The sequence below is a fragment of the Falco biarmicus genome, chromosome 6 (assembly GCF_023638135.1).
Source record: "Falco biarmicus isolate bFalBia1 chromosome 6, bFalBia1.pri, whole genome shotgun sequence".
NCBI classification, from domain to species: Eukaryota; Metazoa; Chordata; class Aves; order Falconiformes; family Falconidae; genus Falco; species Falco biarmicus.
In genome coordinates this window covers 49,094,250-49,117,908 of record NC_079293.1, presented here as the reverse complement: position 1 = coordinate 49,117,908, position 23,659 = coordinate 49,094,250, and the positions used below count along the sequence as shown (strand labels likewise).

At 39.6% G+C, this 23,659-nt stretch overlaps 1 protein-coding gene across 3 annotated transcripts in view; it reads right to left on the bottom strand.

The window, feature by feature from the left end:
* Positions 1 to 23,659, bottom strand: part of SYNJ2 (synaptojanin 2) — a 71,851-nt gene that overhangs the window by 41,858 nt on the left and 6,334 nt on the right. For 2 of the 3 annotated variants that reach the window (XM_056343926.1, XM_056343925.1), the window contains exons 2-4: positions 19,121 to 19,207; positions 8,727 to 8,997; positions 6,051 to 6,276 (exon numbers count right to left, since the gene is read on the bottom strand). In XM_056343926.1, the coding sequence (XP_056199901.1) occupies positions 6,051 to 6,276; positions 8,727 to 8,997; positions 19,121 to 19,207 (584 nt within the window). Of the gene's footprint in view, positions 1 to 6,050; positions 6,277 to 8,726; positions 8,998 to 19,120; positions 19,208 to 23,659 lie in introns of those variants that run through there. The other variant, XM_056343927.1, reaches the window with a different exon arrangement.

Genomic DNA, 23,659 nt, shown 5'->3' with positions numbered 1-23,659 from the left:
TAATACCCATATACACTATAAGAAACCCCATTTGTTAAAATCTTTAAAAAGCACTGATAATACATCCATGTTAAAATTACACTCATAAATAAAAGATTCCAACTTCATTGTTTATGCAATTCCAGCATTATGCATGGATAAGTACAGAATTCTTTTCTCATATTCTTCCAAGCCTTGATCATTTTTGCTCACAATGTCATGTTTTGTACAAGCGCATCTGTCCCACTTTCTTGTTGTTCCGGTTTTAAATTTATTACCCTGTCCTCTACCAGATCCGTTTCTCTTATTCTAAGGCACTACACAAAAGATGAACAGTTCTTTAACAAATGAAACTTAAAAGAAAAATAAACAGTACTTTATTTCCAGAATTTTCTTGTTCTGTTTTCCTTAACTCATGGACAAGAAATACATCCAAGAAGATCACACCAGTTTTCCTCTAAAAGTTCAACAACAATCAGTTACAATTTGGACAATACTTTGTCATTAGGGTTGATACATACTACTAAAGTCTTTGGGCTTTGTTAAACTATTGATCTTTTGTCTAAGATCCAAAATGACATCCAAATGACATCAAGTTGTTGCCTACTTGCCCCAGGGAGAATGTTCATTCCTACCAAATCCTCAAAACACTTCAGGACTACTTCGTTAATTTCGAAGGATCAGGCACATAGAACAATCCAATCCAGTTAGCTGGACAGATTTTCAGTTTCCTGCAGTTTCCCATCAGACAGCATAGTAGCAACTGGATACCTAACCTATATGGAGGACCTCTTTGCCTTGATAATAGATTGCTTGTCCTCTGACTTTCTGCTGTTAGAATTCACCATGTCTTTCTTTCAACTTTTGTTGTCTTAGACTCTTTTTGTGGTTTTTCTCTGACTGCAGGATCAAGGGTGATAGTACTGCCAGTTCAAAAGGATGTTTCTCAATCTTTCTCTTCTGTTGCATAGGGCCAGACCTTGCCCCTGTGATCAAGGACCTTTCCTGGTAACACAAGCTTCATGCACAGATACTGCTATAGTAAGCTTCTGAGCAAGAGGGAAACTGGTACTGCTTCTGAGCGAGAGGCAAACATCTGTGTCAACCAGCTGGTGTTCTAATCCCAGCATGCTGCACTCATTCATCGCTTGGAATAATTTATTCACTAATCTCCATCACTCAAGCTTCATTAGAAGGAAATAACTATCCAGTCACAGCTTCAAATGGCAAAATTCATTACAGACCCAAGGGGCACACAGAGACGCAGTCCATGATGAAATGGATACTCACACGGCTTTTTCTGGGATCCCTAGCTCTGCCACACAACCCATAAAAAGCATGGGTAACAGATGGCCTAAACATACCTCTCCATGAGACCCTTTAGCTCAGACCATGGGATCCAAGGATATACTTGCCAAAATAATCCTCTTTGCCCTGCCTGGGGCCATACTAAAACTTGATCCAGAAAATAAATTAACCACATGATTGCATCCATTCCTCTCCTGGAGAGCTATCCAACATGGTCTAGAAGTTATTGTGAAATAGGGATCATTTTTCTTAATCCACGCCTGATTTTTTTTTTTCTTAAACTGGAAGAAAGGGAAGGTTAATCCAAATTCATGGCATTTCCTTTCAATGCCTTGTCAAGTTTTCCATTTTCTTTATTGAACAGTTCCATGAAGGGGAAAACAACTGAAACCATTAATTTATCTTTAGAAAATTAGAGTTGTTCCCTGTAAGTCACATGATAAGATATTAAGAGTTTAGCACAACTCTTTAGAGGGTAACTGGGGGAGGAGCTGAAATGTAAACAGTGTCAGGCACACAAACTAAATGAAGAAAGCATGCTTGTTTCTCAGTGCTATCAGCAGAAAAGAATTAAAAGAATGTGATACAGTCTCAACTTTATGGGATTACTAGGGGAGGAAGAAAAGGTGAAGGGAAACATTTGAACTATCACTGAGAAACTGAGACTGATTTTAAAACTGCTTGAGGATTAACTGCAACACTGCAAGTAGAAAAGGCTATCATCCCATTAAAAAATACTGGCAGCAAATGTGGAAGTACACCATTAGAAGGATTTCAGAAAAGCCCTCTTTTCTCTTCCTTTTGTACTTTGTTTTTCCTTAAGTGTTCCCTGCCATTTTTGTATTTTTTCTTTGTAAAGACACAAGCCAAAGGATCAAATATCTAAAAGATCTACTACTAGATTTTTTTTTCTGAAAAGCAAAAGTGAAGCGAGATATTTAACTTTTTCCCCCCTTCTTCTCAAACACTATGAGTCACAGCAGTTAAGTGAGCCCACAAAAAAATGAGTCACTACAGAGCTAAAATGCCACAAGGCTAACTGGGTGGGAGACAAAAGCATGCCATCTATGCATAAAAGAGCTGCCTGGAGATAAGGCTAATTGTTCCTCCCTCTTCTAAAACCAGAAAAATGTTAGAAGTAATTCCTACAAAGGGGGGAAAAGTCCTGCCTTTTCAGAATCCTAAGGTGCTATTTATCCATGAAAGCACACAGCCAGCATGCCATTATACTGTACAGGCTGCAGCAAACGGAAACAATGTTATTCAGCCAAGATATTACCTCATAGGAGATTAGTCAGTAGTCTACTATGAAAGTAGGAGAGAGTTTATTCTAGGACCTTTCCTTCCTAATGGTAAGTGGATGCCAGCTTGAACTGGATCTCAGGCATCCCAGTGGTTAGCCCAACTTTGCTTTCTTAGGACATGCAGCTTGGTAAAACTAGTGCTTATCACCATTAGCAACAGCAACCTTCTTTTTTCCTTTAAAAACAAAAGCCAAACAAAAACACACAAACCTTTCAAACTGCAAACCCTTGTTATAATTTTCAACCTACTCAAGCCTTTCACTCTATAACCATTTCACTCTTGTGCTTTTGCTTATCCAATTGCAAAACACTCAAAAGCCTTCAGTCCTTGCACTTCACAGCAGACCCTGGCTGAACTGGAACAAAGCACAGTGGCTCCTGTGAAGAGCCCGACCCAGCCCCAGCTAAGGGGAGCATTAGCAACCAAGTACTGTTTTGCCACTCACCAGGAGCCAATCCTCACGTTTCCTGCTGGGATGCAAAGGGCATCTTACTCTTCATGCTCATCATTTGCAACATAAAGTACTCCAGGAATATAATTAAATAGAATGAGTTACTTCTGACCCAACTAGTGAGCAGGATAGCAGAAGTATTTCCCATAATTAGACCACTGCTAAGTGCAGCGCCACAAATGTGAGACCGATCTGAAAGAAAGCTGACAACCCTTTCTAACATTTTCTTTCCTCTGCATTTCAGCAAGAGAACATTCTTTCAATCCTGAGTAACATTCTTTGCACTAATGCTTGTGAGAAGGCACTCGACTAAAATAACAGACTGTAACATATTACTTAAAATGGCATATGTCCCTTCTTCTGTTCCCAAGTTCCAGGGGAAAATTCCACTTTTCAGTGAGCAGACCTATCTGCATCTCCCAGAGCACTGACAGACCTTCTAGAAAGATGTAAATGCTGCAGGACTTTACTTGCAGTTCCTTTGGAGCAGAGGCACAAAAGAGAATTATTAGCAGAGAATTCAGAGGCTGACATTAGAGACCAAGCACTGCAGGGGAAGTTTGGCATCCAACAAGCAGAATTTGTGGAAGCCTGAACACTAAGTGGAAAGCTGCCAGGCCAGTCTACTGCAGGCAAACCAGGAAAAGGAGGAACATGAACAAAAAGCCACTCACATCCCTGATGAGAACTCTGACCACTGAGCAGAAAGTCGGATGTATACATTGTGCATGCTTTGAGCATGTCTTGGGGACCAAATATCACCAGCAGACTGGGCAATACCAGTCTGCAACTCTTCCAGGTGTTCTGTTGAGCAATGCAGCACTGTCAAGTCTAAGGTAGTTCTACATATGTCCTTAGCAGTACCAGGTAAAGAGGTTAAAGCTGCACCATCAAGGCAACATCCTAGAGGAAATCTTGAAAGTACCCAAACATTGATGGATTTTGGACAAACAGGTGCCTAAAAGCATGCCTGCCTCATGCGGTGGGGTAACAGAAAGGACAGCACAGAGTGTGAGTTGCTACAACTCTCACAACGCCATGAGGAGATAGATACTAGTGCTAAAGTATGGCCGCTTTTGAGGGGGGATGCCACCCTGCAGTAGTCAGGCACGGTCCTACAATGACACAGCTGTAACTCTTCTGGCACAGGTAATGACATGGCTCTAGCTTAAGTATCTCTATGCCACACTCACTGTGTTGTGTAGAGATGTCTCATCAGCCTCCCCTTACGAACATCGCAAAACCAATCTACGTTCATTGTGTGTCCACCTACTTATATAGTATAAGAACAATCTATGCTACACACAGTTTTGTAGATCTGCTCAGAAAACACAGAAAACAACCACGTTTTAGGAGCAGATCCTTGTCCTTTGTTGAAAACTATTGCCAGCCATTTATGTATTCTGCTTATACAGACATTCACTTCTGTATGATGGTTTTGACTGCTAGTAATCATTACTTCTATTCAAAAAGGAGAAGGTGATTATACTTTAATAAGAAAGCACTCATTTCGGCTGGCACAGATTTCAGACTCTTCAGGGTCCACTACTTTTTGTTCCCTTTCAAGTCAGTAAGCCAAACCATGTGTAATAAAACCAGCTGCCTCTGTTATTTTGTTTGGTTGTGTCAATCAAGGGAGCCTGCTGAATGCATTTCACCCATATATTTTGTCTCGGCATCAGCTAAAAAGGAATGTTTTACCATGTATGTATAAAAACTGTGTCATGCCACTTCTCCCTGGAGGGAATCCCCCTCAAAGCAAAGGGGAATATCAAGCGAAGCCTCTTCCAAAATGCATTGTGCTGGAATTTGCCTGACTATGAGAAGATGGTAGTTTTTTTCTCCATTTCCTTTACTAGCCAAAGATGATTTGACTCCCAGGGAACACAGCTCCTTTGGTGGGCAGCTTCCTCTTAACTAGAATGACATACCTGAGCACTGAGAGCTCTTCTTCACCATAGCACAGCATACACTACCTACCTTCTATAAATGTTGTCCTCGCAGGTCTGCAAAAGTCCTGTGAGGCAGGAAGTTAATAATCTCCCTCATTATATAGCTGAAAAACTTACTGTACAAAGTAGCGATGGCTTCAATCTAATAAGGCCGACAAGAGTAACTCAGAACAGGAATATTTATGATCGTAAGATTCTATATCATTCTAAGTGACTTCCCTTCCTTAGAGCCAAAAGCAAACCTCAGCTCTAGTATTTGCTGAAAATCACCCCCAGCACGCCTAACGAAATTCTTTTACATCAGTGCAGACATAGTTATGCCACGGCAGTGCACGGGGTTTACAATGGCTAGCCCAGCAAACCTGGTGGTATGGACTAACAAGAGATACTTAAAATGAATGAAAGAGAAATTATATGTAGAGACCATTACTTTACAGAAAATCTTTCAAACCAGTTCTTCTCTGCAGTGCTTGGTCTCTAACGTCAGCCTCTGAATTCTCTGCTAATAATTCTCTTTTGTGCCTCTGCTCCAAAGGAACTGCGGACTCAAAATTCTATAGCATGGGGAACACGATGAATTTCAGAAATAACGTACTTTAAAATGTATGCAGAATGTATAGAAGCGTGACGTTTATTCTGGAACAGATTTGAAAACATTCTTTTGTTTAATACATGGGGCCCATAACTGATAATTCTAAGCACATTTTGTGTGATTGAGGAGCTTACTGTTACACATGTTGATTTGATTTTGCATGAATTAACACACAGTGCTCTCTGAATGGTTTAAAACCCCATGTCTATATTTCACTCCAATATCAAATGGCCAGACTTTTGTATTAGTGAAAACTGTGCATGAAAAAGTGAGAAGCACAGAAAAAGAACAGATCACAAAGAAACGCTTAATGGGCAAGAACAAATAGATCTGTCACGCAATAATATTTTAAATATCCTTACAGAAAACACTTGCTGAACTCCTTTAATTCTTGTGGGAAATTCTGCCCCCATTAAACTTGAGTGGACTGAATTATTCAAAGCTATCGGATACATCTGCTTACCTGCTCTGTCTCAACAAAGTTAGACACATGTCCATCATCATTGACGCCTCGAATGTGAAATCGGACACCAGCTTGCTCACAGCTGATGCGAGAGATGAGGCAGGCTTTCGCCTTCTTGTGGGAAGCATAAACAGTGCGAATGTCCACTACACCACAGATCACTTTCAGCAACCAGTCAGAGCAGTTCACCTGGTAGTGTTTGAAGGGCACATGCAATAGTTGGTTCCTGAAAGTTTCAACAACACACAGATACATTACTGAATAAAATAAGACAGATAAGCATGGGTGCCATCCCACAGCAATCACTGATTTAAGCAATCAATGGTTTTGGACCCCTTTTCATTTGTACCTTTACTTTATCCAAACCCAGGAAATATCAGGAAGAATTCCTTGTTAACAACTACAATGAACAGAACATGGCAAATTTTAGTAGAACAGCTACCACCAAGGTGTTGTCCTTGTATCTTGTATCTCTGTCTTATAAATTCAGATGGAAATGACACCTCTTTAAGCTCCAGAAATACACTTATATTTAGCAATATTCTTCAAAAATTACAGTGCTGTCAAGCTGATTACTTTTTGAACAGTACCGCCCAGACCTTACCATACACTACAGGATAAAGAGCCACTTTAAAATCCACCAGGATTTTCAGGAAAATTTTTCCAAGCAGAAACTGGAGCCACAGGTCAATGGAGACATTGCAAAAAGTGCTACTAAAATTAAGAAGAATGGCTGTTTCAACCTTCAATTTATTTTAAGATTAACAACCCCAAAAAACCTGTCATGCCTGACTAACAGTGATGCTAGTCTCTTCTATTATGATGGTTTTCCTTAATTCATTTTTCAAAATGTGCCTTTAGTCACAGATGAGAGCCAAGAAAATCCCTTTTATGATCATTTATTACTCAACAGTAGATTTGTACAAGAGTTATTGCATCTAGCAAAACCCCTGAAGAATTGTTCTAAGAGTACAGCATTTCTCTGAAAAAGGTGCAAGTCATTCTTACATTTTTAAACTAAATATGTAACTGAAAAAGCAGCTCTAAACAATTTTGGTATCTCTTCCACCTCCTTTTCCTAGCTCTACTCACAGAGGAAGTCCTCACTTAGACAAATTCCAGTATAATTCTTTTTGTTGCAGTTCATTTAACAGGCAGTTTGTCTTGCTTATAACTTGCTTATAACTATGGTCTGACTGACGCTTCTTATCATCTAACTATTTATCCCTTATTTCTTTACTCAAGAATCTATTGTTTGGTCTGAAATTTTCCGTATCACATAATTGCCTCAAGAAAAACTTTCTTCGGAACATCTTTTTTGCCCTAAATGTGATGTTGTTGCCATTCACCCCTGTTCTACAACATATAGGAGAATGGAACCTCTTTCGTGGCTACTTCCAGATTAGCCAGCATAGAAGGGAAGTTCAAATACTTATTTTCCAAGAAGAAAAGTTTCAAAAGGCAGCACAGGTAGAAAAACCTACTTTCTTAATTAAGGGATACTACCACAATAAGATTTTCGTCACTGGAACACAGCTCATTTGTGCCACGTGTCTAAGTTGACATGCTTGGTGAGCTTTTTGTAAGGGATGCATAATTAGCACAGTTGAAAGCAAGTTTTATGTATCCCTCTTCTGACTGAAGTTCAAAACACTACATCTTACCAGTCAAAATCACATCACAGCCAGAAAGATTATTTAGCCTGAATGAACTGCTCTCTTATGTTTATTTATCATACATTATGAACTTTTCTGCTTATTTAATATTCACCTACTTTGGGCCACAAGAATTATCACACGTTCTAGCAGCACACCCACAATCTAACTCTGCCAGTTATTTTCCAGCTGCATCATATAACCCTCATGAATTTCCAGTACAGCAATGCTTCCTGTGTGACTATCTTTCTGTTTAAAAAGGAAAAAAAAGAAAAAAAAAGGGGCAATAGGAATTCAAGCATTCTGCCAGAACTTGTAAAGCAAACTGAATTACATCAATGGTGAACCTACCTAGGGAAGACAAAACCCAGCGTTGTGTGTTTTCCTTCCCACTCAACCAATACTTACAACAAGAAATACTTTTTCTTTGCTTTATAAGCACAAGAAAGTAAGAAGTAGAGAGCACTGTATCACAGGAGTTTCCTTCTGTGCAACTCAAATTTACACTGAGCTGTAAACATAAACATATTAATATTGATGTTTTCAACATAAAAACTAGGGCACATTATTGAAACATTAAACCACAGACTTTAAACACATACACTTTTAAGAAACAGAAGATACTTCAGCACAGATGATGGGATTTATGAACAGTTCAAGTGCAGGTTTCTATTAGATAACTTTTAAAGCAATTATTAAAAAGAACTGCAAGAGAAACTATTCATGACATATAAAGATGTTTCTGTACTGTGAGCAGTTCATCTTGTATTTCCTTCTTAAAACCACAAAATGTCATTATTAGAATTCCATTTCACTATCAGATTAATTAGAATTAAACTGAAGTTACTTGTTTGACTCAGGTTTACCGTGATTTCACTAAAGCCACAAGCCCTGTAAAAATGACAATGAAATTAAAGGAGGTGCACCTGAAACGTGTATGTTCATTTCCCTCTGAGAATGTTCAACCAATAAGATGCAGGTGGGGATGACAGAAAACTTTGGTGTAACATGCAGTACTAACCAGAAGAACGAGTTACCGGATTCATAGTGGTTATCACCGTGCTTCTGAGCCCGCACAGTCAGGTCAAAGTTTGAGCCTGCATTAGGCCAGGAGAAATAGAACATCCCAGAGTTCAGTATTTTCTTCAAGGCAGTAATGCGCTCCTCTTCCTTGGTTTCTTCCTGGAGAGGACAGAAATCTGTTGCAGTAATTTTGTAAACTTCAGCGTCCAGGATTTTTCCCACTGACGTACAGCCTGTCACCAGGACCAGAAAGTGCAGTCGAGCGTTACCTAGAAGGTGACAGATAGTTACAAAAGTGTTACAGGTGGAATCAGGCTATGCCGTTTCGCATCAGTTCTGTCAAATGCAATGCTGCCAGGGCTCCAGCAGAGGCCAGTATCTTTGCTTCAGAAGAAAAATACAACCCAGCACACTGACTATGCTCTTTTACATTTCTCAGTTCCTTTTGACTGCAGGTAAAGGAGTGCAATTGCAGAGTATTCCACAATACTTATACGCTCCCATCCTTTGCTGCCTTAGAGTGTGGTTTTCCCCGCTTTATGAAGTTTAATGAGCTTGGTCTTGGGACACTACTCAAAAATCGAATTTCACCACCCTAGAGAACATACAGTTTTAACTGGATTTGATAGAAGGGGAAGGTCAAGGCCTGGTCATTTACAAGGTAAAAGTGTATTCCTCGCTATGGGTTTTGCAACCAACTTCTGAATTTTAAAGATATGAAGCATTTGGATTTTTTACTGGCTTCAGCTGAAGCCGGATGGGTTCAGCCATTCAGAGAGTTCCAGTATTATCAGTTCCTGAAACTTTCCTTTTTATGTCACAGAAGAGTGTACATGATTAGATGACAACCTCAATTATCACTAAAAGAATTCCAGCTCTCATGGCTGTGAAGCAAAGTGTGAAATCCTGAAGCAGCTGAACTTCAGGGCATCAAAACTTAAAGATAAATTTTGAAGCTTGAGAATACCACTGTAATCAGATCTCTCCTAACAGCAGGGTTTCAACCTTTGCTCATTCTCTCTGAAATGATAAAGTAATTACAAAACAGTAAACGATTGTTCCGAAAACACTGGTTTTGCTAGGAAGAAACTGTTTGATTCACTTACATTGGCCTCTAACGGAGACAATGTCATCCTATTCACTCCAGTTAGTAAGAAAAGGTGGAAACGAGCCAAGATTTATTGCTCTAGCATACCAGAAACAACAGCTGACCTCCCAAGAGCAAGCTAGTTAGCTAAAGGCACAGTGTCAGTCTGTGACAGTATGGCTTCAGGCAGCAAAAGGGAACATTTTATGGGCTCACTCTTCAACCTCCACAGTGGCCCACTGTCCATAAATGCAGACCAACTCTCACACAACAACTAGTTTTTTTCTGAAACACCAGCAGGGGAGTCCTTGCTTCCAGATCACAGGCTAGCTACAGAAACTTGAGTTAGGGGTGGTTTTCAGCAGGGCCAGAATATTTGCGTAGGCACATGGGACTGGAATAGCAGGACAAGGTAGGAGATTAGATCTTATTCATTCTGTTCTGCTGACTCCAGTTTTGCATAAAGGCCAGTGTAGGTGGCATTTACTAAAAAGCTCTGTTCATCACATTTCTTTCTGTAACAAGGGTACATTGTGTTCTCCTTCTTGAGTGTTTTTAAGAAGTACATCTTCTGTACTTTTCTAGATGACATTGGAGTGGAGGGTTAGAAATACAAAACCTGACAGTTTGCACTCCTTTGCACATAGTGTGCATAATTATAAAGGATTAAGAGTAGGAGATATATCAGTTATCACCATGGTAGTTCATACCTGACTAAATACTGTCTCGCAGCCTCCAGAAGGGGCTAGGAGGAGTTAGCCATCTCAGGATAGCTAATAGCTTCTGTGACTTTGGTGAAATCATCCAAAACTGACCCACTCAAAGTAAAATTCACTCATGAGAATTTGGAAGCAATATACAGAAACACTATTAATATGCCTTACTATCCGTCAGCTTCAGGGACAGAAAATGACTAGAGACAGACTCTTGAGAGCTGTCTGGCTGGGATGCTGAGAAAAAGAATACAAGCAATTTCATTGGCTTCAGTGACCTTAAACTTTCCTAGAGGGTTCAGAAGAGATTGAACGAGAAAGTCAATGTTAAAATAGCCCAAAAGAACAAAAATTTAGTAATAATGGGCTTGTTATCTGTGGTTCTGTTCTTCAAGGAGCTTGTAACCAGCAGAAAATAACTGGATCTAAACAAAGCAATTATTTAGTTTAAGGCGGCAATAAGCAGGAATAAAGCATGACAGAAAAGCCAATCAAAACTACGCCATTTTGCCTTACCTAGAAACTTGCTATCCCTTAGCAGAGACTCTAGACTCTTTTTACTACCTCCTCCACTCAACCACTCATCCTCAAAATGGGAGACGCGTCGATGCATGCAGAGGTCCAGCATCTCTGCTTCCCCCAAATCACTAGCTAGTGAGCTCAGAAGTAGTAGTCACAGGTAAGCTACTGCATTGTCCCCGTGCCATCAGGAGATGGCTTCTGAAGCTGTAATACTCTTTCTTGCCACTGTGCAGTAACACCACACCACCGAGTTGGGGTTGTTCAGCCTGGAGAAGAGATGGCTCTGGGGAGACCTCATTGCAACCTTCCAATATATAAAGGGGGCTTACAAGAAAGATGGAGAGAGACTTTTTACCAGGGCCTGTAGTGGCAGGACAAGGGACAATGGCTTTAGACTGAAAGAGGGTAGGTTTAGATTGGATACAAGGAAGAAATATTTTATAATGAGGCGGTGAAACACTGGAACAGGTTACCCAGAGAAACTGTGGATGCCCCATCCCTGGAACTGTTCAAGGTCAGGTTGGATGGAGCTTTGAGCAACCTGGTCTAGTGAAAGATGTTCCTGCCAATGGCAGAGAGGTTGGAGTAGATGATCTTTAAAGAACCCTTCCAATCCAAACCATTCAGTGAGTCTATACACACAGAATAAGTCTCTTTACAGTACTCTGAATTACAGAGCAGCCTTCATGCACTTTTCACAATGCCTTTGAACAGAGGCAAGCTGGCAAAGGAATTCACACTTATAGCCCAGAAAATTGGAGAAAAAGGAAGAAAAGAGACAAATATATATTAATGCTCTGATAAAGGTAGCCTGCTTTGCCACATTGTCCTCCTAGACTGCTCTGTGAGCAGAGGTGGTCTTCAGATCAACTATTAACCTCTCTGATTTCCTTAAATCCCTTAGGATATGTTACAAAACAGCCAGAATGCAGAAACCCTACAACACCGCAGCCCCAGCTTAACACAAATCTCTCTGACTCTGCACATTGGAAGAAAGTCCCAGGCCCTGTCCCCTGATATCACCTTCATCCTAGGTGGTATTTGGACAGTGTTCCTGGTCATCAGCTCTGGGTTACTACTGCAGTGTCTGCTGGAGGAAGATACTTGCCCGATGCACATGCCACTCTTTGTACAGGGAGCAAGCTAATCACAATATCCTATTGAGAGCACTCAAGCCTGTGCTCTGACCCATTTTTATTCACAGCACAGATGTAGCCACAGGCTCCTTAACAGAAGTAAGGCTCCTGTCAGCTCTTCACTCTTTTAGAACCTCACACAGCAGAATTAATGCTACCGAAACACTACTCTGCTATTTGTCTCTTAGCCATGGCTCCATTAAGGTTGAAAAAATTACCCACTACTAAGCCATACAACTATACACAGTGAAACAAAGCTTTCCTCATCTTTCCTTCTTTGCCAGAAACATCAATTTATGTCTGGGAATCTTTTCTTTCAATCCCAAACCTTTTTTCTCATAGCTTCACCTCAAGTCAGGGTACCATTATTTTTAAATATATTGATAACTACATTGGACAAGTTTGTGATGGAAAAGCTGACTGTACTACCTCTACTCATGCTTTCACTTAGACATTTTCTCAGACTGAAAATGCTATTCCAAGGAATAAAGAAAGCATTACATATCCAAATAGTACCTAACACAGCAAAAACCTAACACTACCAACCAGAGGAAAAATGCTGCTGCTTCTTACTTGCCAGTCACTGAAAGTCTGATTATCATTATGGATATATTAAAGCAAAAAATCAGCCCCTTCTAAAGATAAACTTTAAAAAGTCAGTGTGGTTTCTTTTATGGTATGTAAATGTCAGCAAGCCATAATCTTTCCTGTTGAAAATAGATAGTTAACATGAAAACAGCTGTATCAACCACAACCCTAATTAAATGCACTTAAATTTAAGGGTAGAAATTGCTGATATTGTTTCAATCAGGATGCTACTGGAGCAAGTAATTTTTATAAAAATTAAAATCAACTTTCTCAATTTCTACAAACTGCAGATACTAAGTTACTTGGTAATTGCTCATTCATTTCAAGGGAAATAACATTTTTAGCTGACAAAAAGTTATTAAACCGCTCTTTTAGTTCCTAGATAAATCATTTTTATTATCCAGTAAATCTCACAAAAGAATGCAAGAAGTTGCATTCCTTGTTTACCCAAAAAACCAAACAAAAACCCAAACAAAAAAAAAAAAAAACACAAACAAACAAAAAAGAACAAAAACCCAACCCACCCAAACAAACAAAAAAATCCTGCTATCAACACAACATGGAATTTCCTATGGTAGGTGGATTTGTAACACCATGATGGCACAAGAAAAAAAAAAAAAAAAAGGTTTTTAGAATTAAATTGGTTTTGCTGAGCAAACTGTGAAAATACCACAACTTCAATAGATCGAATTGAAACCTAGACATTCCTTAAAGCTAGAAGGTATTTCCCCTTAAAACAATCAGGACTACTCCAATAATCCCGGCACCCTTAACTTTTCAAAACTGCAGCTCACTACCATTTCCAAATCTGTAATTATATTAAAGATACTGCTCCTTTTACGTTTCCAGTGAAAGTGTTTTTATGCAAGTAGCTCTTGGAAGTTCCAGACTAGCACCAATCACAACAAAAAAGCATCAGATAGTCCAGTCAAGTCCACCTGGCAGCAGCAGCAGGAAGCATACTACAGGCTTACAACTTTTGAAAGGAGCTGAACAGTATTCAAGGTATTTATGTTTCTTCTGCCCAGACCATCAACAGCAACATGGAAAAAAAATACTAAAGCCATGAAGTAAGCAGTCATTCCTAAATGTAAGCTCAAATAAGCCAGAAAGATGAGTTTTAAAATGCTGGCAGTGCATCCTCAAGATCAAAGGGAGAACTAATCAGTCAGTGGCCCTGCCAGTACTACCACTGCAGCCAGCCTATGGAGGCTCCCCGCTCTCAGGAGCTCCATGTATATCTGCAGTAGGGGTCAGGACAAACTCCAGTCTTAGTTCTTGGAACAGGAGCCCAACAGTTCTCATCAAAAAAAGTAATTAATGGAAGTACTGGGTGGAAAAATCATGGTAACTTTCCCTTGACTTCATGTGCAGTACAGTCACAGGAAGCTGACAGCTGCAAAGTGCGTGGTGAATGGGGCCAGCATTAAGGCCAATAAAAAGCAACCCCACAAAAATTGAAAACTTTTTCCTGCAAAGTGATCAAGGCTCCAGGTCTGGCTCTTATATTTCACTTTGTACCAACAACCACATCAGCTGCAGACTATTTACCGGACCCCCCACCTTGGAAAACAAAGATTTATTTTTTTTCTTTATGTTTTACAAGTAGTTTAATGTACAATCCTGCTTCATATTAGCCTTTCTAAACTTTATAGACAGATGAAAGTGATTTAGGAACATAAGGACTGCAATTGAAGATCACAGCTGTAGAAATATCCCTCATTTCCTTGTGATGCAATCTGGAATGCTTTAAAGAAATCTCTGAAATAATTTTAGAGCAAGAAGTGAAGTGTTCCTTACTGGCCATACATTCTACAGCAACATATCTATGAAAAACCAAGACCCACAGTACTAAAGGAAAAAAAAATTCTTTCAAAGCTTGTTGACTAAATTTCGATCTCAGACAGATGGGTATAAATGTGGTATAAACTGTGACCAAGATTATTATTTTGTCCCACATATATCACACACACATATCTATATGCCCTACACATATATAAATCACCACAATCGTCTGTAAAGAACACTTTCAAAGAAATGTAAGAAATATGTTGCTCACAGCGATATGTGCTGAACGCCCTTTTATCAGGTTGCACAAGAGAGGCAGATGATGGAGAATATTTGGCATAGAAACAAGACAAAACTAACTAACTTGCTTCCATTTTTTCAAAAGGTCTTGTGAAACCAACTGCTTTAATCCAAGCTGAACAGGAAATGTAGTTCTGGTATGTCACACCCTACCATAATAAGCTGCAGTTTCTGTATTTAACCTGTCTAGTAATTGTCAAAGTAATTGGTTCCCCTGCAGTTTATGGGATGAGTTTAGTGTTGCCTATTATGAGCTGCAGTGAAAAGGAGACAATATTCAGTTCTTACTTTGTCCTTCTTAACTGTAAATATTTCACTCAAGACTGCCTTTTCTTTTTAAAAATTACTTCGCTTTGGCTTTTGCTCTTTGTCTATTCCAACACAGTCATGCCATTGTCTTAATGTTCCATCAGCACTCCACACACACCTCCACTTCACTTTATAGTCTACTGAAAAACAATTTGCAAGGTATTTTTGCCTCTTGTCTGCCTTCATAATTAGCAACAGAACACAGCAGGGGAGCAGATTCTAACAATCTAGCTGAAAATCTCTGAGAAAGTCTATTGCAGAATTACGAAAAGAACACAAGATTCTCCAAACTACAGTTTTAGTCTCAGAGATACTCCTTTTCTCCCTCTTCTAAATACAATTACATTGTTAAGAAATGTTCAAAAGGAATAGAAAACAGGTACTTCGTTGTCCTTTTTGCCTTTGAAACTTCTTCCTTTCAAGTACACATTGCATATGTGCGAGAGCAGGAGTATATACACAGTCAAATGAACTCAAAATGCCTCCCCAAATACAGCAGCTGTACTAAAGTAAACAACCTATGTGATGATGGTGTCAAAACATTACCTCATATATGCACCCCTTTCTGACATCACAGTGTCTAAACCAAACACTGCAAAACCAGATCTTTTAACACTTTGCTTAAGATGTATTTGCCACTGCTAGAACTTCTCCGGCAGCAAAATCTTGGCTGAGGTACAGCTCAGAAACACTGTGCAATTCATTCTGCTGCCATCCATCTCACAAAAGAAAGCAGAAGAACTTAGTGAGTCATGTTAACAGACGTAAGTACATAGAAATGAATGTTATTACTGGTGGGAAACATTAACTTTGCAAGTCAGTTTCATATATTACATCTACTTTCTTGTGAAAAGCACGATCTACTTTGGCAGGCATACAATGTGATTTATTTGGATTCCTAAGTAGTGATATTTACAGATTAATTAAAGTGCTCAGAGATATCTTTCAAGTCTTGAAAAAAAACCCTCCCCTTCTTCCCTACAAATACACTCTTAAAATTCCAGTGGAATCTACTTTCACAAATAGTTACAGTTAATTTAGTTCTTATGGTTTGCAGGTTTCTAGTATTATGAAAAAAAATACTGATACTCCTGAACAAAGTCTATGTGATCACTGGTGCTTAGTGAAGAGCGGGCCTATTATGCCCTTGTTTGCAGCTGCTAAAATACATTATATAAAAAAGAAAAAAAGTTACACTGCATTCCTGTGGTGGGTTGACCCTGGCTGGACAACCCACCAAAGCTACTCTATCACTCCCGCTCCTCAGCTGGACGGGGAGAGAAAATATAACAAAAGGCTCATGGGTCAAGATAAGGATGGGGAAAGTTCACTCACTGATTACTGTCACGTGCAAAACAGACTTCACTTGGGGAAATTAATTTAATTTATTACCAATCAAATCAGAAGAGGGTAATAAGAAATACAACCAAATTTTAAAAACGCCTTCCCCCCACCCCTTCCTTCTTCCCAGGCTTAACTTCGCTCCCCATTTTCTCTCCCCCCTCCCCACCAGCGGCGCAGGGGTCGGGGAATGGGGCTGCGGTCAGTCCATCACACACTGTCTCTGGGGCAGGAGGCTCCTCACACTCTGCCCTGCTCCAGCCTGGGGTCCCTCCCACAGGGGACAGTCCCCCACGAACTCCTCCAACGTGAGCCCTTCCCGTGGGCTGCAGTTCTTCATGAACTGCTCCAGCGTGGGGTCCCCCCGATGGGGTGCCGTCCTTCAGGCACAGACTGCTCCAGGGTGGGTCCCCCGCAGGGTCACAAGCCCTGCCAGGACCCTGCTCCAGCCAACCCTGCTCCAGCATGAGCTTCCCACAGGGTCACAGCCTCCTTTGGGCATCCCTCTGCTTGGCGTGGGGCCCTCCATGGGCTGCAGGTGGACAGCCTGCCTCACCATGTCTACTCTGACAGCTGAAGCACCTACTCCCCCTCCTTCTTCACTGACCTGGGTGTCTGCAGAGTTGTTTCTCTCACATACTCTCACTCCTCTCTTCTCCAGCTGCAGTTGTGCAGGTTTTTTTCCCCAATCTGAAATATGTTATCCCAGAGGTGCTACCACCACCACTAATGGGCTCAGCCTTGACCAGCAGCAGGTCCATCTTGCAGCCGGCTGGCATTGGCCCCACTGGATACAGGGGAAGCTTCTAGAAGCATCTCACAGAAACCACGCCTGTAGCCCCCCTGCTACCAAAACCTTGCAACACAAACCCAATGCAATTCTTTTCTAGTGTTAATCTTTTATGTAAGCTAAAGGGATGGAATTTACTTATATGTAAGACAGAATATCTAGCTGAGACTGTGAAAGACCTGGGCTACCTGTTGAATGGCGAGATGGCAGATGTGCAATCATCTTTGCTTTTTAAACATGTTCAGCAGCAGAAAATGTTTGCTTACTTTTGTGTACCATTACAGCATGACTCTCTTGACTTTCCACTCAATCACAATTAGAAGTTTCCCTCCAGTATTTAACTTTTAAATCCAAATTTTACTAATAAAAATTTTAACAATTCATTGCAAAGGAAGTCCTGTACCAGGACTTGTAATTTAATGCTAGAATATGACAGAGGCGTAGTGACAAAGCTCAGAGAGGAAAGCCTCACACTTAAGGGCAGTAAAGGTACACAGGTGTTGTTCAAAAAGAAATAACGACACGGGAAACACAGTAATAAAAGCATAAAAGAGATAAAAATAAGGCTGAGAATATTTCACACCTCATTTTAAATCATTCACCTCTTAATATGAAAACTAAAACTGGATATATTTAGTTCCCATCACATACACTCATCTGTAGCATGAATTCAATAGCTACATTCCTTTACTACTACAACAGGATTCATTAGACTTCTATGAAGAAAACCAGGTCCAAGCGCCAAAAAAAACTAATCACAAGCCCTCCTTTTTTAATTACATTAACAAATATATATTAATCTCCATAGAAATGCCTAATTAACTCCACAAGAAACAAAAACAAACAAAAAGCCCACATTAATTTTAAAAGAATAGATGGGCCTACAGTTTTAAATTATGACACAGAAATCTTTCAGATTGCAGTCACCTTTTCAGAATAATCTCAAGTCATATTTCTCAAGCCATAAAATGGTAAGCAGGCTGCAAAAAGATGCACTTACATCTAGTGGTCTAAATACAGCAGTGCTCACACCACCACTGCCTTTGGCAGACTCCTTGACCAAGCATCGAGTTATATAGAAAACAGACTTTTAATTCCTATAAGTCAAAATTAAGGCTTACCATAAGAAGACTATGGGAACAAGGCATATACTGCTTTTTGCTTTAATGCATCTTTTTCATTAGTGAATTTGAAGACTGCCACGTAAGGTACTATTACCTTCAAATCAGCGACTGCAGTTCTCTTTGTAAAACATGCTATTTCCATTAACATTCCTGTAGGCAGTGTAACAGCAAGTCCTTTGCTAAAGCAAGATTCCCAAACTGTATAGAAATTTACAGCAATGACAATATATATTCACTATATACTAGTTGAAGTTAAAGGGCTGCTTCTGCAAATCCTTATACATGTGAAATATCCAGTTAAAGGCAACTGGGCATTATAACAAGTACTGGCAGTCTGTGGAACTGCAGTCTCAGATAACCATGATTAATCAGTGTTTAAACATAATCCTTCACAAAAAAGTAAATCATAGCTTGCCTTCAACAAACGTGGTAGGGAAAAAAACCCAGCAATTACCTTCAGGCAGCTAAGAATGTTAAGACAAAACAAAAGTGAGAAAAAAAATCCAAAATTCTTAGACTATCATTTAGTGATATGTTTTTGGCACAGCACAGAAAAATAAATAGACCTTTTTCGGACTGTACATAACAAGGTGCAGTTAGCTCTCACAAGTTAACGAACCGAGCAACTTCAGCTACTTGTTGTTCAGCATGGTCTGAGCATTTTATAATCTCAGTCACAGAGATGGTCACTTACCACTTTTAAGCTGAAGCTCTCCTAAGCAGCCATAAGCATCCATGAGTTTTTCATAGTGTCCTTTAATTGCATCCTTTTCCTCTGGAGCTGAGAAACAAAAAAAAAAAAAAAAAAAAAAAAAGGCAGCAAACCTTAGTTTTCTAGTCTTTATAAAATTTTCAGATTGATATTGCCTACGCAAATGCTTCCCAGCTATTTCTCTCAGTAAACAAAACAACTGTAGAAAGGGTTAAAATGCTGTAAGAACACATTGATTAAGAAGTGATGGGACAGAAACGCATACTGTCTCCACACACCACCCTAGAAGAAAGAAGGGCACTCTCTACCTTTTTTCCAAACTATGTATTTATTAGTAACGTTCTTTTTCTATGGTACAAATGCCACATCAGTTTCAGAATAAGTAAAGGAATATATAAGTACATGTAAACTTTACACCATTCTAAAACAAGAACAAAAATAATAATTTGTCTGGCCATAACGTAAATTTATCTTTTCTTTATGCTCAAAAAGAAATGGTTTCTGCTTCCAGATTCTCACAGTCTAGTTTCAGACAGAATTGGATTTTTTTTGTGCAAGATAAAATATTTTGATGTAGACACAATATCAGCTGTTGGTTTCAAGAGGAATTAAACAGATACTAGTGAAGTAAGAATTAGATGATTAAAATAAATCAACAAAGGGTCAGATGCTGATGTTAGATTTGCGTATTTCTGCAACAACTTATTTCAATGGGCAGAAGGTGAAAATGTAGAATTTAAGCCAGAACACGGCCCAAACTTGTCATTGGCTACTTTAGTAAAACCGAAGTACTTCCTGAATGCATAAATCTGCATTCTGTATATATTTCCCAATGAGGAGCAAGGTTAGCCTCATGAATAAGAAAAACAGGCTGTGGACCCTCAAATGTCCTTTTACTTCTCAAACCACAGATAAACAGCAACATGGTATTTTAGAGGTTAGCTAATACTTTACAATCTTATGTTCCTAATAAACTTCAGCAGTTAAAAAAATCTGAAACTTCTGGGCATAAAAAGGACAAACTGAACTGCCTGCAATGGATGATAGAACAGAAAAGACAGAAACAGACTTCTCTTTATAAACCTTAAGCGGCAAGTAGCTCAGTGAGAAGCATGGAAAACAGATAAATATTCTGTATATTGCTGACATTTGAAATGAAAGGAAGGAAAATTCCATGCACAAAATTCCTTAGTAGAGACAAAGGAAATCAAAACATGTTCATCTCAGTTTTTGCACCCATACAGATTAAGGAAGACTTGTTAGTTTTTTCTTATTTTTTTGCTATCAGATAAATTTGCTATCAGACTTTCATAACTTATCTACTTTGCTTTCTTAGAAACACTGAGTGAATCAGGAGAAACTAGTATAATGTTGATATCACACACACCTATGAAACAAAACATAAGCCACAGAAAGAGGATACAGGGATTTTTATTGGGTAACGTAAACGTCTGGACACTAACAGCACCTCTTAAGAGCTGAGACTACTGGAAGCTCTGTTCCCTGGCACTTCAAAAAAAAAACACCAAACTTCAGCAAAAACAGTTTAGATAGACTATAAAAACGTTTCATTAAAAAAAAAAAAATCATCAAAAAAACACAACGACACAAACAACACCTCCCTGTCAAGCCCTCCTTATGTATACATATATAAAAAAAAGTTTAAAAAGTGATGTTTCATTATTCATGGCATCTTCGGCAAGTAGAAAAGAACAGCAACAACATACCAACTTTTTCCTTAAATGTGTTCTCTGCGTTAAAAGCTTGTCTTCATTCCCTTTAAAATAAAAAGGTAAAAACAGAAACTCTTGCTCCAAGTGTTCCAGCTTTAGAAGGAAACAGAGAATGACAGAAACAGCAAGAGATTCAGATCTCAGACTGATGCAGGAGCTCACAAACTTGCAGGCTAGACATAACCTGAAAGCATTTAAAAGACACCCTGAAAGCATGGTGATACTCTTCAAAACAGAATTATGGGTTGGAAAGCTGGCTGTTAGAGTGTCTGGCAAAAAAAAGTATGATCCAAAAGAATGGATTTTATTTCAGCATGGACACAAGCAACACACAACTCATGCAGCTAACAAAAGAAGACTGACACTGGCACATACAGAAGCCACCAAAGTTTCCCAGGTCAGGCCAGTGGCATCACCATACATCAGCTCAAGGCACAGGACTTTTCCAAATGCACAAACAGCTGTATTTTGCCAATACTGGTACAGAAACGCACCATCGTTCTGGGCAGGCCATCTGACATTTGCCTGCACAACAGCATCAGTCAGGGCATCAGTACCAGCAGAAGTGCCTGGAAGGGAGGAGCAGGCTCCGAACACAAAGCTCCAGGAGGACTCCAGGCTGTATTGCCTCTCTTTTTTACTGGCTAACAACTTGCCAGTAACTTCTACACATGGCAGATTTGCCAGTAACTTCTACACATGGCAGATTCTGTTGTTTATTCTAGGGTTCATTTTGCTCCCTAAAGCAATTTAGACTCAGAAACCAAAAGTGACAGAGATCTTTCCTTGACACCTCTGTAAAGACACAGCATGCTCCAAGACCTCACCTGTGGATAGTTTGAGAGGAAAGGAACCTGCCAAATGCCTGCGGGTCACACCGATGGGGAGGCCAGAATATTTTACTACATACAGATCCAATTTGTGTGTGGGAAAAATAAATCCCTTTATTATGGATACTGCTGGAACTTGAAGTCTCCTGTCCCATTACACTTCTCAGTGTCACACAAATTCCTGAGACACGCTGTGACCACCAGCATGTGACCACCAGCATTTCGCATGGGCCATGGCAGGGGCCTCAGGCAGCAGAGGTGAGGCAGCAGGTCCTGCAGGCTGCACACCCTCCACTCACATCCCCCGAGTGACTGGGGGGATGACTCCTTCATGACTCCCAGCCTCCAGCCACCACAGCACTGTCTCCCCTCATGCCCTGCCAGTGTACAAGTGAGGATATAGGCGTCAAGCCTCCAGCACTGGGAGGTCCTAGCTGCACTCTGACACACCCCAGAATTTTTTTTTTACTTTTCTGGAGGAGGTAAGGGAGAAGGAATCCCCAAGAACCATTACAAAAAGCAATACACAGAAACGATGACTTAAATGTGATTTAAAAGGACATTATTGCAGAGGGCTTAAGCCAAGTTCGTATCTTATTATTAAAAAGAAATGTTTATAAATCTTAAAAATTTCTCATGGAAATCTCAAATAACTGTCATCAAAACCTGGTCTAAAACATCTCCTAGATTATCTGCAAACAGTGTTAGGACACAAGCGCCAGAATCAGAAAGGTAGTGCTGGATGAAGAGAGTTAAAGGGAAAAATTACTATGAAACTCCAAAGAATTGTTGACAAACAGGGAAAATATAAATCTTGCAAGTTTCAAGAATATTGGAAACACTGTTTTAGCAACAAATTTGACAGCTATAAGTGTCCAAAGACATAGTACTTTTCTAATCAGTAACATGAAAATAATTTCCATGTTTCTCTGTTAAATGTTCCAAAGTCAAGGGGTTTATTCTGCAAGAGCTTTCATAAAAACTCTGCATGTCAGAGGCAGTGAGAATGGTCTGCTTGAAAACCTAGGACAAGGACTGGATATTTAACTGGACTCTGCTCACATGTAAAATCCTTCCTTTTTCAAGCCAGACAGCTTGAGATACATGCATACATTCATATATATAGTTAATGCACAATACTGCTACGGAAGTTGATGAAACTCATGAAGTTTTCTACTCAGAGAACAAGCTGAGTTTGCAAATACATAGTGCATTTGTTATAGGTATACAACTATAAGTTAACTAAATAATAAACTATAAGTAACTAAACAGTACACATAGTAATTACTAAATTCCACTAAAGCTTCCCATTACTTCTAGTAATGTTTACTTCCACCAAGTATATAATTGAGTATCCACCCTTCTGCAATAAATACCACAACTGTGCTGTGCTCATAACAGCTTTACAGACCTGCACACTGTCTGCATTCCTCAAGAACTTTTCTTAATATCAATTATGTAAAAGCTCCTGATCTAAATTATATATAAGATTGGCATGTTAGCTCAAAATTTTAACCCTTGCAAAACAAGAGGCAAACAATAATTCAATGAAAATAAGATACAATAAACTCAATATAAAGTGACGTTTTTCCATGCGTAAAGTATTTCAGAGCCAAAGAAAAACACCATGAAAAGACATACAACTACATATACCACACGGCCTATCCACGTGTGACTTCCTGCTTGTAAAAGCTGTAAATTCAATTGAACGGCTAGCAGGAACTGGCCAGATGTAGTCAGTTTCCTTTACTCAACCCTTCCTCAGGGCTAATCCCCCAGATTGCAGCAGGAACTGCACGGGTCTCAAACATAAGTGCTCAGAAAGGTCAGTGACCAGAGTAAGAGGGCAGAAAGGTACCATAGTTCCAAGTCCAACATTAAGGACAGACATCATAATACCTACAAATTAAAGATAAAACTGAAGAAAGCTCTTGAAGAAAATAGTCTGGGACCAGATT